The sequence below is a fragment of the Salvelinus sp. IW2-2015 genome, linkage group LG30, assembly GCF_002910315.2.
Source record: "Salvelinus sp. IW2-2015 linkage group LG30, ASM291031v2, whole genome shotgun sequence".
Lineage (NCBI taxonomy): Eukaryota > Metazoa > Chordata > Actinopteri > Salmoniformes > Salmonidae > Salvelinus > Salvelinus sp. IW2-2015.
Genome location: NC_036869.1, coordinates 19814721 through 19830505, shown reverse-complemented (window position 1 = coordinate 19830505; position 15785 = coordinate 19814721). Strand labels below are relative to the sequence as shown.

Below are 15785 nucleotides of genomic sequence, written 5' to 3'. Positions count from 1 at the left end.
TCATCATATTGAGTTGCACCACGCCTTTCCCTCAGAATAGCCTCAATTTGTTGGGTCATGGACTCTACAAGGTGTCGAAAGCGTTCCACAGGGATGCTGGTCCATGTTGACTCCAATGCTTGACACCAAAGGTGTTCAATGGGGTTGAGGTCAGGGCTCTGTGCAGGCCAGTTAAGTTCTTCCACACCAATCTCGACAAACCACTTCTGTATGGACCTCGCTTTGTGCACGGGGTTATTGTCATGCTGAAACAGGAATGTGCCTTCACCAAAATGTTGCCACAAAGTTGGAAGCACAGAATCGTCTAGAATGTCATTGTATGCTGTAGCATTAAAATTTCCCACAGTTGTGTCAAGTTGGCTGGGTGTCCTTTAGGTGGTGGACCATTCTTGATACACATGGGAGACTGTTGAGTGTGAAAAACCCAGCAGCGTTGCAATTCTCAACACAAACCAGTGCGCCTGGCACCTACTACCATACCCCGTTCAAAGGCACTTAAATATTTTGTCTTGCCTCTTCACCCTCTGAATGGCACACATACACAATCCATGTCTCAATTGCCTCAAGGATGAAACAAAATCCTTCTTTAACCTGTCTCCTCCCCTTCATCTACACTGATTTGAAATGGATTTAACAAGTTACATCAATAAGGGATCATAGCATTCACCTGGTCAGTCTATGTCATGGAAAGAGCAGGTATTTATAATGTTTTGTACACTCAGGCTATATCGCAACCGTTTTGTTGAATAAAGCTAAAGTGATACCTGAAAATGCAGGAGGAAAATAGTCAACAATAGTTCCTGTACTAGACCATTGTAGCAGGTAAAGATGAAACTGGCTACCTGGCTACCTGGCTCAAAAGATGCTTGTCTAACATCTCATTCCAAAATCATGGGCATTAAAATGGAGTTGGTCCCACCTTTGTTGCTATAACAGCTTACTTTTGGCCATGTAGTGTAGCTAGATAAAAGTAGTACATTTGGCTGATGTAGTAGCCTATGTGTGATTTAGATGTAATGCTTAGAACACCAGCAGGCAATACTTTAAAAAAWAAATGCTTGATATGACATCAACTTTTTTGTTACAGAAAACGAATATGTATTACATTTTTGTTAATGTATAAATATTTATACTGTAATTTATGAATATGGTTTTATACAATATAAGAGTGACTGTGTGTGTTCTTTGACATGATTCCATTGCATTATCACCATCAACATTCTTTCCACAATCAGAACGTAGAAGGCGTGATGGAGTGTTGTACATTTTCAAGGGCCAAGACCCATGCACTAATTGTGCTTTCAAGACAATCAGAGCTCTAGAAAGATACCAGAGAGTCGGATGACCATTCAAAACGAATTTTCCCAGTCGGAGCTCGTTTTTTTTCATCGTTTCCAGTTGTCGTGAACTAATGCATCGTTCAAAACAACTGAGAACTCGGGAACTGGGAACTCGGGCATTTCCGACTTCCACTTCAGTTGCAACACTGAAGTCGAAAATATGACATTTCCGAGTTCTCAGTTGATTTGAACAAGGCATAATGATTCTTCATCCTTTGACCACATAGACCGCAATTTGTCAGTGGATGACACGTCCGATGATTTGGCACGATTGGTTGTTGCGTCTCCTCGCCTAGCTATGGAACGCGCTCCCAAATTCCATATTTTATTATGAGTTTCTTATTTTTAATTGAGAAATTTTAAATAAACTATGAGAGGTCAGGTTTATTCTGTATGAAGAGCATAAAATATGTCACATAATTATTTTGTGTATTCAGAACTCGTGTATCCTATCAGAGACAGGTATTTTCTCTCTTTCTGTTTGAATTATTACCTTGCTACCAAGCCATCAAAAGCAAAAATAACGTGTCCGCAACGAGGTTTAAAAATATTGTGGTGTTCCTTTAATAAATTAACGGTGCATTGTGGGATGTAAAATGGCTCCATGGTGTTGTCAGCAAACTAGCCAACTCTTACAGCCATAACGTTACATTTACAAATAACTACCGTCGATGAAGCATTGCTATTAATTGCTGAATAGTAGTATAGAGAATATAGCTTTGAGAATTAACAACTTTTATTGCATTCACCTCTTTTTTCGTCGAGACAACAGCCACCATGGTAAGTACCTAGCGAGCTACCGTGCTAGCCTTCTTCACTTCCGTTAACGTTATATGCAACTTGCTATTACATATGAGCGCTAACGTTAGCTAGCTAGCTAACTTGTCAGTGCAATTAGTAAGCCACCTTGCCGAAATTCACCAGTRTCGATCTGATGGTTGACAACCGGAGAGAGTTATCGCCAACTTTATCCAAACTCCAATCTGCATGAACGGCTAGGCTAACTAATTTAGCCTACTGATCTGCTGCTCTGTCTCGTTTTGTAAACTCAGACGAGCTTATGATCGAGGTTTGGCCTCACAATGCAAACTGACTTACAAGGCGTTCTCCTTTACTTTCTTTTTTGTTAGTCTGCCAACGTAGACAAAGTGAGAAGTCAGTCCAGCACAAGAAGAGATGATAGAAGAAGTACTGAGTCCTCCACAAGAAGAGATGACATTAGAAGAGATGACAAAAGATGTACAGAGACTGCCAGAAGAAGAGATGACCGAAGAAGTACTGAGACTGCCAGAAGAAGATATGACCGAAGAAGTACTGAGACTGCCACAAGAAGAGATGACCGAAGAAGTACTGAGACCGCCATAGGAAGAGATGACAGAAGAACAACAAGTACAGGTAATTTAATGGTCTGTGGTGATCACTTATCAGCTGAAATTACCTGTGTGAGCCTACCTTGAAGTCATGGATAACACACACTGTGCTTCTGTATTTTTCTATTGAAGGGAAAGAAAAAATTAAAAGGAAAAGCCGCAGTAGATCGTCATCTTCCTCCTCATCCAGCTCATCCTCGTCATCGGGATCCTCTTCATCATCCTCATCCCGCTCCTCGTCTGGCAGTAGGAGTAGTTCGAGCAGCAGTGGTGAGTGTGCCAGTACATGTACCGTAGTTGTTAAGACGCAAATGTATCTGAAATATTGTCTTTTTTATTTATATAAATATACAAATAGTAGTTAAAGCCTGATGAACAGTGTCTCAGTTAGATTTTGCAATCTCCTTTCTAGATTCCCACAGCAAGTCCAGAAAGAATTCTAAGAAAAGGAAAAAGGAAAAACAACTCAAAAAGGTAAATATTCATTAGTTTTCAGTAGCTACTTATTTTGTTGGTGTAGTCTGTACCGTGTTAGATATCAAATGGTAATTTTAAGATATTTCAAATATGCTCTGTTTTCACTCTGTTTTAATAGAAAGGGAAAAGGGAGAAAAAGCTTAAACGGAAGAAGGACAAGAAAATGAAGACGGAGGAGGAAAGCCCTGGACCTATTCAGATATCCAAGGTAGAAAACATTTGAGGCTATTTATCCTAAAGGAAGTGCGCTACAGACATACCTGTAGTTTAAAGCTGTCTGAAAGCTGTCATTTTGAAATGAATTGTCTTTCAGTATTTAAAAGAGAGAAAGAGAAAAAGCAAGTTCAGCATGATTTCAGGAAAGAAGATAAAAATGAAATTGAAGAAGTCAAAGAAAGACAAGCTGGTGAGTATGCCATGATGGTTTTTACTTGCAATGATTGTGGTATGTGAAGGTTGTTTACCGACCTTAGAATCAGTGAAATCAACTAAGTCGACTCGCTCTTGATGCTAGAGTCTGCTAAACGTGTGTGGTATGTATGCATGCATACATACATGCATACAATACCAGTCAAAAGTTTGGACACCTACTCATTCAAGGGTTCTTTATTTTTACAATTTTCTACATTGCAGAATAATAGTGAAGACATCAAAACTATGAAATAACACATGGAATCATGTAGCAAGCAGAAAAGTGTAAAACAAATAAATCAATTTTAGATTTTTCAAAGTAGCCACCCTTTGCCTTGACGTCAGCTTTGCACACTCTTGGCATTCTCTCAACCAGCTTCACCTTGAATGCTTTTCCAACTGTCTTGAAGGAGTTCCAACATATGCTGAGCACTTGTTGACTGCTTTTCCTTCACTCTGCGGTCCTATTCATCCCAAACCATCTGAATTGGGTGGAGGTTGGTTGATTGTGAAGGCCAGGTCATCTGATGCAGCACTCCATCACTCTCCTTCTTGGTGAAATAGCCCTTACACAGCCTAGAGGTGTGTTGGGTCATTGCTGTGATAAAAAGAAACGATAGTTCCACTAAGCGCAAACCAAATGGAATGGCGTATCGCTGCAGAATACTGTGGTAGTCATGCTGGTTAACCTTGAATTCTAAATTACATCACAGACAGTGTCACCAGCAAAGCACCATCACACCACCTCCTCCATGCTTGACGGTGGGAACCACACATGCGGAGATCATCCGTTCACCTACTCTGCATCTCACAAAGACATGGCAGTTGGAACCAAAAATTTCAAATTTGGACTCATCAAACCAAAGAACAGATTTCCACCGGTCTAATGTCCATTGCTTGTGTTTCTTGGCCCAAGCAAGTCTCTTTTCTTCTTGGTGTCCTTTAGTAGTGGTTTCTTTGCAGAAATTCGACTATGAAGACCTGATTTCACGCAGCCTCCTCTAAACAGTTGATGTTGAGATGTCTGTTACTTGAACTCTGAAGCATTTATTTGGATCTAACTTCTGAGGCTGGTAACTCTAATGAACTTATCCTCTGCAGAGAAGGTAACTCTGGTTCTTCCTTTCCTGTGGCAGTCCTCGTGAGAGCCAGTTTCATCAGTGCTTGATGGTTTTTGCGACTGCACTTCAAGAAACTTTCAAAGCTCTTGACATTTTCCTGATTGACTGACCTTCATGTCTTAAAGTAAGGATGGATTGTCATTTCTCTTTGCTTATTTGAGCTGTTCTTGCCATAATATGGACTTGACCTTTTACCAAATAGTGCTATCTTCTGTATAACACCCCTACCATGTCACAACACAGCTGATTGGCTCAAATGCATTAAGAAGGAAAGCAATTCCACAAATTAACTTTTAACAAGGCACAATTGTTAATTAAAATGCATTCCAAGTGACTACCTCATGAAGCTGTTTGAGAGAATGCCAAGAGTGTGCAAAGCTGTCAAGGAAATGGTGGCTACTTTGGAAAATCTCAAATCTATTTTGATTTATTAACACTTCTTTTGGTTACTACATGATTCCGTATGTGTTATTTCATAGTTTTGATGTCTTCCCTATTATTCTACAATGTAGAAAATAGTCAAAATAAAGAAAAACCTTTGAATGAGTAGGTGTCCACTTTTGACTTTTGTGTGTGTGTGTGTTTATTTTTTCAACAGAGAGACAAGAATCGCGCAGAACTGCTTGAATTCCTCAACTCCACGTTGTAATGCATGGACCGTCACCGTTAGTTGCGTTCCAGAATCTTCCACTTTTTTCCAGAACAGAACTCAGGGAAAGAACCCATGTGATAAAGCTCTGAAATAAAATACATTTTTTGGTTTATTATCACAGGAAGAGATTGGGGATATGGCCCAGGTTGTTTGAAAATGTCAGTAAAAGCCATGTCTCGGAATTTGACTTGTATCTCTTGTAGAAAAAATGTGCTGTCACCTGGTTGCCGGCGCCTTTCTGCAGACTTTGTAACCGAAGTCTGTGTTTTGATTTTTAGAACTGTAATTTTTACTATAATATTGAAGGAGCCAGTCGCTGACTTTTTGTCTATGTTTGCTAAGCAAGWAAGTGTTGCTGTGGTGGAATTTACTGTCATCCGCAAAGATCTTAGTGATGAACAACCTACCCGAGTTCAAATTGTATTTGTTTTCTTTGGGATTGATCAAAGGGGCTATCTGCTGTTGCTAAATCAATTTTTAGATTTAAATGAATGATATACTCATTTATTCTCGAAGAATATAACTTATCGATGCCTAACTGTCGTACCCCACCAGGGCCCAAAATATAAGCTTGTTTTAAATGTAAACAAACACTATATAACCTTAAAACATAGTTTTAACCATCATTTGGCTGTCATGGATGGTCAGTCCTTGTTTTCATAGCGCTGTCCATGAGTTTAAGAGTTATCCAATTCCTCCAGCCCCATAGCTGAGCTATGTACCTAATCAATGGCGGGGTGTCTGCTTTGTTATTGTTTTCGAACTGCAGATTTCCCCCTTTAAGCATGCCTGGAACAAAGGAAAAGTGCCAACTCTGTCCATTTTTCACTCCAGGCAGGCTGAAATGCTCAAAGTATTTGAAATCAAATACTATTTGAACCCAGATGTGATGAACAGAGATTTGTGTAAGCTTCATTGTATTGTAATCTGTCAAATAAAACACCAGTCTGGCATTGCATTGTTTGATGATCTTATGTTTTAAAGAACGGACAAAACTGTCCTGCAGCTAACTCTCGACCGTATCCCCTGGAATTGTATTTCTTTAATGGTTGGTGTTTAAGACATCTATATTTGATATATCAGAGACGTCAATATAATGTACAACTCAGACCCGTAACTGGATGTCATCCCATGTAATACTATGTCAATCAAATGTATTTTGGATGAGTGTTATACTTTGTGAAGGCAACTTGATTTGTGACAGTCCACTCAATACAACAGCTCTTTTCTCAACAGCAATAAACTGCTGCTGTTATACTCTACAGTAGTGATGTGCAATGTTCCGATACAAAACATCCATTCCCTTTGTGTGTGAATTATTGCTGCCATTGTGAAACTGTTGTGAGATAGTTTGTCCTGTATCTAGGATTTGTCCATTTTCTTGGACACAGCAAATAGCCCAGGCTCCTGGATATTAGTTGCTATGCAATAAAACAGTGCCTATATACTTACCACTTAGAAAATGTGGATGTTCTGCTTTTCTGTTGAGAAAATGCCTTAAGAAAGTGATGGGCTTTCAGAATATTTGTACAGAAATAAGTCAATAGCAATGAAGGAAGACTGACAACACAGACGTGAATCAAGATGCGCTGTATTCCAACTGTAAAGAATTAGAAGATCGATACAATTTCATAGTGTAATAGAGAAGTCAGTGATTATTATTTTATTTTTTTTGCTATAAAATGGTCTAAAGCATCACTTCCCTTTTACAGTTCTAAAAATGTCACAGAACTTCTTGTTAATTGCTTTTAATGTAAGTATCATTGTTTAATTTGTTTTAAGTATAAATAGTTACCAAGTATTAAGTTGAAAAGGCACTGAAAATCTATAATTTACAAGACAAAGATTTCAAAAACAGTACAGCAAATAAGGTGTCTGACAATCTCATTGTGAAATATTCTAAGCATAGCTCCCCAGTCAAAAGCATTCAATAGGGATCACCCCATACTGCCAAAAGAGATGATGGGAGAGATGTCTCCTATTTCTCCCCATTCTTGTGCAAAGCAGACTGGGCAGGTTCCGGGAGGATTATTATAGGCTACATCTCACTAGCTTCTCTCCATCCCCCACTGAACCACAACACTGTCTTGTGGATCCCCAGCTCAGATGGCCTTGGTAGTGTAAAGCCCTTTGTGTCTGAAGTGAGGCATGCTCCTAACCCTCTGGGCCCTGTCAGCCCTGTCTTCCAGCGCCTTCTCCACGTCTTCCGACACCGTCTTCAGCTCGCCCTCCCCCCTGGTCGAGGTCAGGCCCACTGTGCTGCCAAAGGGGTTAATTTTGATGCGCGACTTGAAGTTCATGAGAGACATGCTCATGGCACGCTTGTTGTTCCACTGGCGCGAGAGCCGCTGTGCCTCCTGCTCCTCCCTCAGGCGGTCCAGGGCCTCGAGGATGACAGAGCGGAAAAGGGCCGACACCTCCTGCATCTCTGGCTCGTTCTCAGTCACCACCTGGCGGAACCTGGACGTCAGGTAGGGAACAAGGAAAGAGAGAGAAGTCACATCAGTCTCAGCTGGGGTCGCAAAATTCCTGGAACTCTCCATATATTCCCTGGTTTTCCTGAAATCCTGGATGGACAATTACGGATTTCCTGCTTATTCCCTCCTGATTTCGGGGAAACCAGGGAATTTATTGAAAGATCCAGGAAGTTTGAAACCCTGAACCCTCAGCTATGTGTGACTGGTCGGGTTTCGAACACAAGTTTCCTTTGCGCTACATGACTGTTAGGTTAGCCCCCTGAGCTCCAGCCAAGGAATTAACTCAGGGAGCCAACGCAGGTCTTCATGTTGCTGGCCAGGGTTCAAATCCGGGTATCTTGCACACCACAATACTTTTTAAGGCCACTGAGCTAAAGCCTAGGCATTGATACAAGGAGCCAACACAAGTCTTCAGGCTCAGGTACTCATCACGCGAGCATGGTTCCCAACCAGCCCCAATACACATGCATCTGGATTGATGGATGTTTCATCTGTGGATTTTAAAATGGTACAAACCAAGAGACCTTTAGCCACCCGCTATAATCAATAGCTTTGTTTCACTTTGCATGGATATAGTTTCAGGGGAAAAACTGTGTGCGCATCCACTTTTACTCATGGAGGGGTCAAAGGAGCGTACATTTGAAACGCTTGGGAAGGGGATGAGTGCGGGCTATTCCACTCAACAGCTTATACCATTCTCACTGTACCTCCACAACATGTGCTATCACTAATGCACTAGAAAAACATTTCATCCAAAAAAGCCTATTATATAGGTAACTGCCAAAATAAAGGAAACACCAACATTAAGTGTTTTAGCAGGGTGTTAATAGGGCATTAGGCCACCAGGAGCCGCCAGAAAAGCTTTAATGCGCCTTGGCATAGAAGTGTCTGGAACTCTATTGAGGGATGCGACACCATTCTTCAATGAGAAATTCCATAATTTGGTGTTTTGTTGATGGTGGTGGAAAACGCTTTCTCAGGCACCGCTCCAGAATCTCCCATAAAATTGTTCAATTGGGTTGAGATCTGGTGACTGAGACACACGCACACACACAAACACACACACACACACCCTTTAAACCCCTTATGCTACTTTGCGACCCATCTTTCAAAGTCATTGAGATCTCTTCTTCTAGCCATGGAAGCCAAAATAATGGTCAACTGGGCATTTTTATACATGACCATAAGCATGATGGGATGTTAATTGCTTAATAAACTCAGAAAACCACACCTGTATTGAAAGCATGTGCTTCCATATACTTTGCATCCCTAATTCTCTCAAGTGTTTCCTTTATTTTGGCAGACCTGTATATCGGWAGAGCTTCTCTGCTTTTCCCCATGCTTTTGTGACATCAGTGCTCTCGAGTCCCTTGCCCATCAGCCAGTATAGCAGGTAGATAGCTAATGATGGCCCCTCTGTCTGCATGAACAGCAGGGCAGGGGGAGAGACAGGAAGGCCTGCCAACTAAAGCCACTTACTCCCCTCAAGACAAGGCTGATAAGTTCTTAGGATGCCTTTAAATAGACCAGCCCCCACCGGCCCTTTACTCCTGTTGATTTGGCCGATTGGCCTCCAGTGTTTTCTGTTCTCTCCACCAACTCACTCTCTCTCTGATTTTTCAATATTAATGTGGGTACATTTTCTCTCCACAGAAGGACAATCACCATCAAATATCTTAACTGTATCTCAACAGCTACTGTACATTATACTGCACGTCAAATGTGTTTTACAATGGTCCAGGAATAATGATCCTCTGCACATGTATAAAACCATTGGGAGTTGATTAACCAGAAACCACCTCTCATTCCCCAATGGGCTTCCTTCCAGTACCTGTGGTTAATATTCAATTATCACCTGACTGAGCCCTTGGATAACACCTAGGTCAGTACCACCTTTCCACATATGGATCAACTWGCACCAACTAACAATTAGTGCAAGACACCTGAGACAACCAATCGATAGCTTCACCTTTCCCAATTTGAACTGCTTTGTGCTGAGCAGGGTAGTGTTAATTTGGCATCAAATGGACTAAAACGGGAAGGGATTACCTAGAGTTGTTAAATAAGAAATGCTCACTTTAGTTTTCCATTGCATGCCCTACTGAACACAACCTTGGTCAGAGGGTTGGTTCAGGGAGTAAGAGGGTAATCTATCATGAGAACACCATTGAATCAATGGGGGTCAAGGGTTGGATAGATAACTTGACCAGACGGCCAGTGTAGATTATGGGGTTAAGTAAAGAAACAAATAAGGTTAAGACAAGGGTTCTTCACCTCAGTATGACAGTTCCACAGTAGGACGGATGCACCTTGGAGCACAGGTCCTCCAGGCCCAGCCTCTCGCCAGCCGACACATCGTAGGTGTTGCGTGGCGTGTTGACCAGCCAGGTGTAGTCCACGCCTGTCTGAAGGCGCCGATACTCGTTGTCCCTCTCACGCTGCATCCTCTCTGCCTCCTTCAGCTGCCAGCTGAGCTCCAGCATCAGGGTGTCTGTGACCACGTAAGATGGGTCCCGCCGTGGACTCCGGTAGTCCGGCTCGCCGCTCCAACCGAACCACGAGGCCATCACCGCTGTTGCCTTGTCCCCCTTTTACCCTGTGCTTGCATGGGAGGAACCAGAGCGTAAGAAGAGAACATGGCATACAGTGCATTTGGGAAGTATTCAGACCCCTTGACTTTTTCCACATTTTGTTACGTTACAGCCTTATTCTGAAATTGATTTTTTTTAAATGGAAATGTCATCAATCTACACACGATACCCCATAATGACAAAGCGGAAACAGAAATACCGTATATAAATAAGTATTCAGACTCTTTGCTATAAGACTTGAAATTGTGCTCAGGTGCATCCTGTTTCCATTGATCATCCTTGAAATGTTTCTACAAATTTGTTGTAGTCCACCTGTGGTAAATTAAATTGATTGGACATGATTCTATACACATTTCTATATAAGGTCCCACAGTTGACAGTGCATGTCAGAGCTAAAACCAAGCCATGAGGTCAAAGGAATTGTCCGTAGAGCCCCGAGAAAGGATTGTGTCGAGGCACAGATCTGGGGAAGGGTACCAGAACATTTCTGCAGCATTGAAGGACCCCAAGAACACAGTGGCCTCCATCATTCTTAAATGGAAGAAGTTTGGAATCACCAAGACTCTCCCTAGAGCTGTCCGCCCGGCCAACTGAGCAATCAGGGGAGATGGGCCTTGGTCAGGGAGGTGACCAAGAACCCGATGGTCACTCTGACAGAGCTCCAGAGTTCCTCTGTGGAGATGGTAGAACCTTCCAGAAGGACAACCATCTCTGCAGCACTCCACCAATCAGGCCTTTATGGTAGAGTGGCCAGACGGAAACCACTCCTTAGTAAAAGGCACATGACAGCCTGCATGGAGTTTGCCAAAAAGCACCTAAAGGACTCTCAGACCATGAGAAACAAGATGGTCTGGTCTGATGAAACCAAGATTGGACGCTTAGGTGCAAATGCCAAGCGCCATGTCTGGAGGAAACCTGGCACCATCCCTACGGTGAAGCATGGTGGTGGCAGCATCAACGACCCTAAGCACACAGCCAAGACAACGCAGGAGTGGCTTCGGGACACGTCTCTGAATGTCCTTGAGTGGCCAGAGTCCGGACTTGAACCCGATCGAACATCTCTGGAGACCTAAAAATAGCTGTGCAGCGACGCTCCCCATCCAACCTGACAGAGCTTGTGAGGATATGCAGAGAAAAATAGCTTGTAACGTCATACCCAAGAATACTTGAGACTGTAATCGCTGCCAAAAGTGCTTCAACAAAGTATTGTCTAAAGAGTTTGAATACCTATGTAAATGTGATATTTCCGTTTTTTTATATTTTTTATATATATTAGCAAAAATGTCAAAAAATCTGTTTTTGCTTTGTCATTATGATGTATTGTGTGTAGATTGATGAGGTTAAAAAAMTATTTTTTCCAATTTAGAATAAGGCTGTAACGTAACAACGACAAAGTCAAGGGGCTTGAATACTTTCCGAATGCACTGTAATTCTTTGCCCCCTCACCAAAAGAAAAGTATACTGTGTTTGCTAGGTTGTGGTATGGATTGTTTGTCTGAAAGGGTTGCTTTTGTGCAATGACGTTTTCTCAGTATACTGTATCTTTGATGAACCAGGTCAACTAAATGGAAATGGCACTGTACTGAAATACATTGCATAATTTTGATCTTAATTTTAATCTTAATCTTATAATCTTATATTTTGTATAAGAGAGGATTGTTAGTAATTTCTTGATATCGCTGGATAGATTGGGTGAATGTCTAGATAGTCTGTTTAGCCTGGGTTGCGGTCACATCAATGTAACCCATGGGAGGTCACAGGTACTGTGTGTACCTCGCTAGCTAATGGCGTTTTTTTGACAACAGTTTGGAGGCTGTCTCCCCCGGACAGGCTGTTATCACAGATAAAAAAATATCCCCAAAGGGGAACAACACAGAGATAGTTGTATCTCACACACACACACTCCTGTTATTCAGGTGTCTGTACAAGCAAAAGCCCAAAAGCCCTTCACATCCACTATCATTGTGTTTGTGTTCCAAATGGCACCATATTCCCTACATAGTGCACTACTTCATGGATCAATCACAACCAAAGTTGCTTACTTCCAATTCATGTCAAACTCTTCAGGGTTGCCATGTCCATTAAAACTGAGGAGGTCAGGTTATACATTTGTACAATGAAAATACATAAGGAATTATTTGTTATACGCATAATTAATCGAAATATAAGGAATTTGGCCATCAGTACCACTTCAAAAAAAGTATGTGCACTGTGTCGGCTAGATTTTTTCTTCTAGTTTTTTGGGGGAGATTTTGATAACAACGTATATTTTGTATGTTTGTGTTGGTTTTGTTTTGTAAGTCATGTAGATTAAGAGTGTGTTTACAAACATATCCTTCAGGGGCGTATTGGACAGAGAGAGACAGCATGAGATAAATCCAATTATGTACACTGAACCCAAATATAAACGCAACATGTAAAGTGTTGGTCCCATATTTCATGAGCTGAAATATAAGATCCCAGAAATGTTCCATTCACACAAAAAGTTAATTCTCTCAAATTCTGTGCACACGTTTGTTTACATCCGTGATGGCGAGCATTTCTCCTTTGCCAAGATAATCCATTCACCTGACAGGTGTGGCATATAAAGAAGCTGATTACACAGAATGATCATTTAACAGGTGCACCTTGTTGCACCTTGTGGACAATAACAGGTACACCTTGTGGACAATAAAAGGCCACTCTAAAATGTGCAGTTGTGTCACACAACACAATGCCACAGATGTCTCAAGTTTTGAGGGAGTGTGCAATTGACATGCTGACTGCAGGAATGTCCACCAGAGCTCTTGCCAGAGAATTCAATGTTCATTTCTCTACCATAAGCCGCCCCAAGCGTCGTTATAGAGAATTAGGCAGTTACTTCCAACCGGTCTCACAACCACAGACCACGTATGTGGCGTCGTGTGGGCGAGTGGTTTGCTGATGTCAACATTGTGAACAGAGTGGTGGCGGTGGGGTTATGGTATGGGCAGTCATAAGCTATGGACAGACAACAAATACAATTGCATTTTATCGATGGCAGTTTGAATGCACAGATCTACTTCGACGAGATCCTGAGGCCCATTGTCGTGCCATTCATCCGCTGGCATCACTTCATGGTTCAGCATTATAATGCCCGGCCCCATGTTGCAAGGATCTATACATAATTCCTGGAAGGTGAAAATGCCCCAGTTCTTCCATGGCCTGCATACACACCAGACATGTCACCCGTTGATCATGTTTGGGGTGCCCTGTACTGACATGTACAACAGCATGTTATCCAACAGCATGTTATCCAACAATATCCAGGAACTTCGCACAGCCATTGAAGTGTGGGACAACATACCACAGGCCACAATCAACAGCCTGATCAACTCTCTGCGAAGGAGATGTGTCGCGCTGCATGAGGCAAATGGTGGTCACACCAGATGACTGGTTTTCTGATCCACGCACCTACCTACTTTTTTTTAAAGGTATGTGTGACCAACAGATGCATATCTGTATTACCATATGTATGTGAAATCCATAGATCTGGGCCTAATGAATTTATTTCAATTGACTGATTTACTTATATGAACTGTAACTAAGTAAAATCTTTGAAATTGCTGCATTTTGCATTTATATTTTTGTTCCTTATATATAAACCCTGGATTACTGATGCTATGTATTGGCCATTGAGAGGCTTTGAAGCCACCGGTTGTCCGTATTGGCACACCCCAGTAGGCGCAGTCCTCCATAGGAATTAATGGAATTTTACAGTATTTCAATAAAATGTATAAGTATTGTTGTTGTTGTAGTGGGGACAGTAATATTAGTCATCTCAAAAAATTATACTTTAAGGAAAATGTTTTTATATATTTAAAAAATATATATTTGTATGTTTAGCTCACATAATATAATTTAAAGGTGCAATATGCAGAAATCGTTCTGCCATTTCCTAGTTGCTAAAATTTGAATAGTTCCACCTTATTTCAATTTATGTGACAAAACAAGTACTGCGTAGAGAATCATTGTACCATCTAAACTGCTGTGAAATATATTTTCCATAACCACAACATTTTTATTTTCAGTTGTTTGAAGCTGGTGTATAAAACCAAAAGTAAAATACTAAAAAGCGAAACGTACAAATGAGAAGCATAGAAATAGCACACATAGAACATATCGACCTGTTGCTTATATGCCTCATTCGTCCTGATCTTTACACTCATAAGATCTGATCAAAATCGGTTCACAATGCCTCTTTTAATCGTCTACACCTGTCTGAAAATGTGGGCATTCTCAGATTGTGAACATGATCCGGACACAGGTTGCATGTCAGCACCAGCTATAAACACGGCTAATAATGTACTAATTAGCTCAAACACATGGAATTTTCTAGTTAATAGGCTTGCCTGTTATTTAATTGTCATGCAATTGTAGGTAGGTGTTATTAGATATAAGGTTAAAGATGTTCTCGTTTAATGTATAGTGCTTCTTTCTCAGACAGGAAATTCATACAACAAATACATTTATGTGACTATATTTCCCACTTTTAACACCCTGACTACCAGAAATCTCACTTGACACACAGTATTGTAGTCCATAGTGCTACTACAAATTTCCCCTTGAACTAAAACAAAGCATTTTATGAATAAACTCTGCTTACCTGAACTCTTGTTAGTCTCGGGACCTATAGCAGGAAGTGAATTCACAGTGGAGTGAATATATGATAAGCCCTTGGACCAAAAGACGGATGTAGAGAGAGAGAGAGATGTTGGTGAAAGACGTATTTCTGTCGGTCGCACGGGACTCTGATACTTCACAAGCAGGAGGGGGATTATCTGAGCACACACACTCTTAATCGGTCTTATACAGTAACCCCCACCCCTTTCTCTCTCTCTCTCTCTCACACACACGCCACGCACGCAACGCACGCACGCACGCACGCACGCACCGCACGCACACACCACACCACACACACACACACACACACACACACACACACACACACACACACCACCACACACACACACACACACACACACACACACACACACACACACCCGGGAGGCCTGGCCTGTTGTTTCTTGTTCCAGGAGGTTGGGGGCACTGTCTCAAAGGGAAACAGAGGATCACAGCTCCTGATGAGGTGCTTGGTGAAGCCTCTTACGACTCCCTGTTGCCATAGCGATGCTCCTAAGCCTATTTGGCCTCAATAAGCTCTATCAGCTGAGAGGGAGGCAGAGAGATAAAAGGAGGGGGAAGAGAGAGAGATGACATGACAAGACAGCTTACTGATGGGTCGACCCAGACGCCTTTTAATAGCCCCTCGGAAGACTACAGTGCCCATTTTTGGCACTGGTAATTACTGATAATATGTTTACATTA

The 15785-nt window shown here is 41.7% G+C and overlaps 2 protein-coding genes across 3 annotated transcripts; one reads left to right on the top strand and one right to left on the bottom strand.

Moving 5' to 3' along the window:
• Positions 1–1917: 1917 nt before the first annotated feature.
• On the top strand, positions 1918–5905 carry LOC111955354 (RNA-binding protein with serine-rich domain 1). Its single transcript, XM_023975572.2, has 7 exons — positions 1918–2120; positions 2471–2735; positions 2843–2980; positions 3123–3184; positions 3306–3395; positions 3501–3593; positions 5318–5905. Exons 1-7 carry the CDS (start codon positions 2118–2120, stop codon positions 5366–5368), a joined length of 702 nt encoding a protein of 233 aa, XP_023831340.1. The 5' UTR covers positions 1918–2117; the 3' UTR covers positions 5369–5905.
• Positions 5906–7379: 1474 nt separating this feature from the next.
• On the bottom strand, positions 7380–15153 carry LOC111955355 (protein RD3-like). Of its 2 annotated transcripts, none has more exons than XM_023975573.2 (3): positions 15064–15153; positions 10123–10444; positions 7380–7831 (listed from the first exon to the last, which is right to left on the bottom strand). In XM_023975573.2, exons 2-3 carry the CDS (start codon positions 10413–10415, stop codon positions 7474–7476), a joined length of 651 nt encoding a protein of 216 aa, XP_023831341.1. In that variant the 5' UTR covers positions 10416–10444; positions 15064–15153; the 3' UTR covers positions 7380–7473. The 2 variants fall into 2 exon arrangements, with proteins under 2 accessions (XP_023831341.1, XP_023831342.1); XM_023975574.2 differs by having other exon boundaries at positions 10123–10449; positions 15064–15151.
• Positions 15154–15785: the final 632 nt, after the last annotated feature.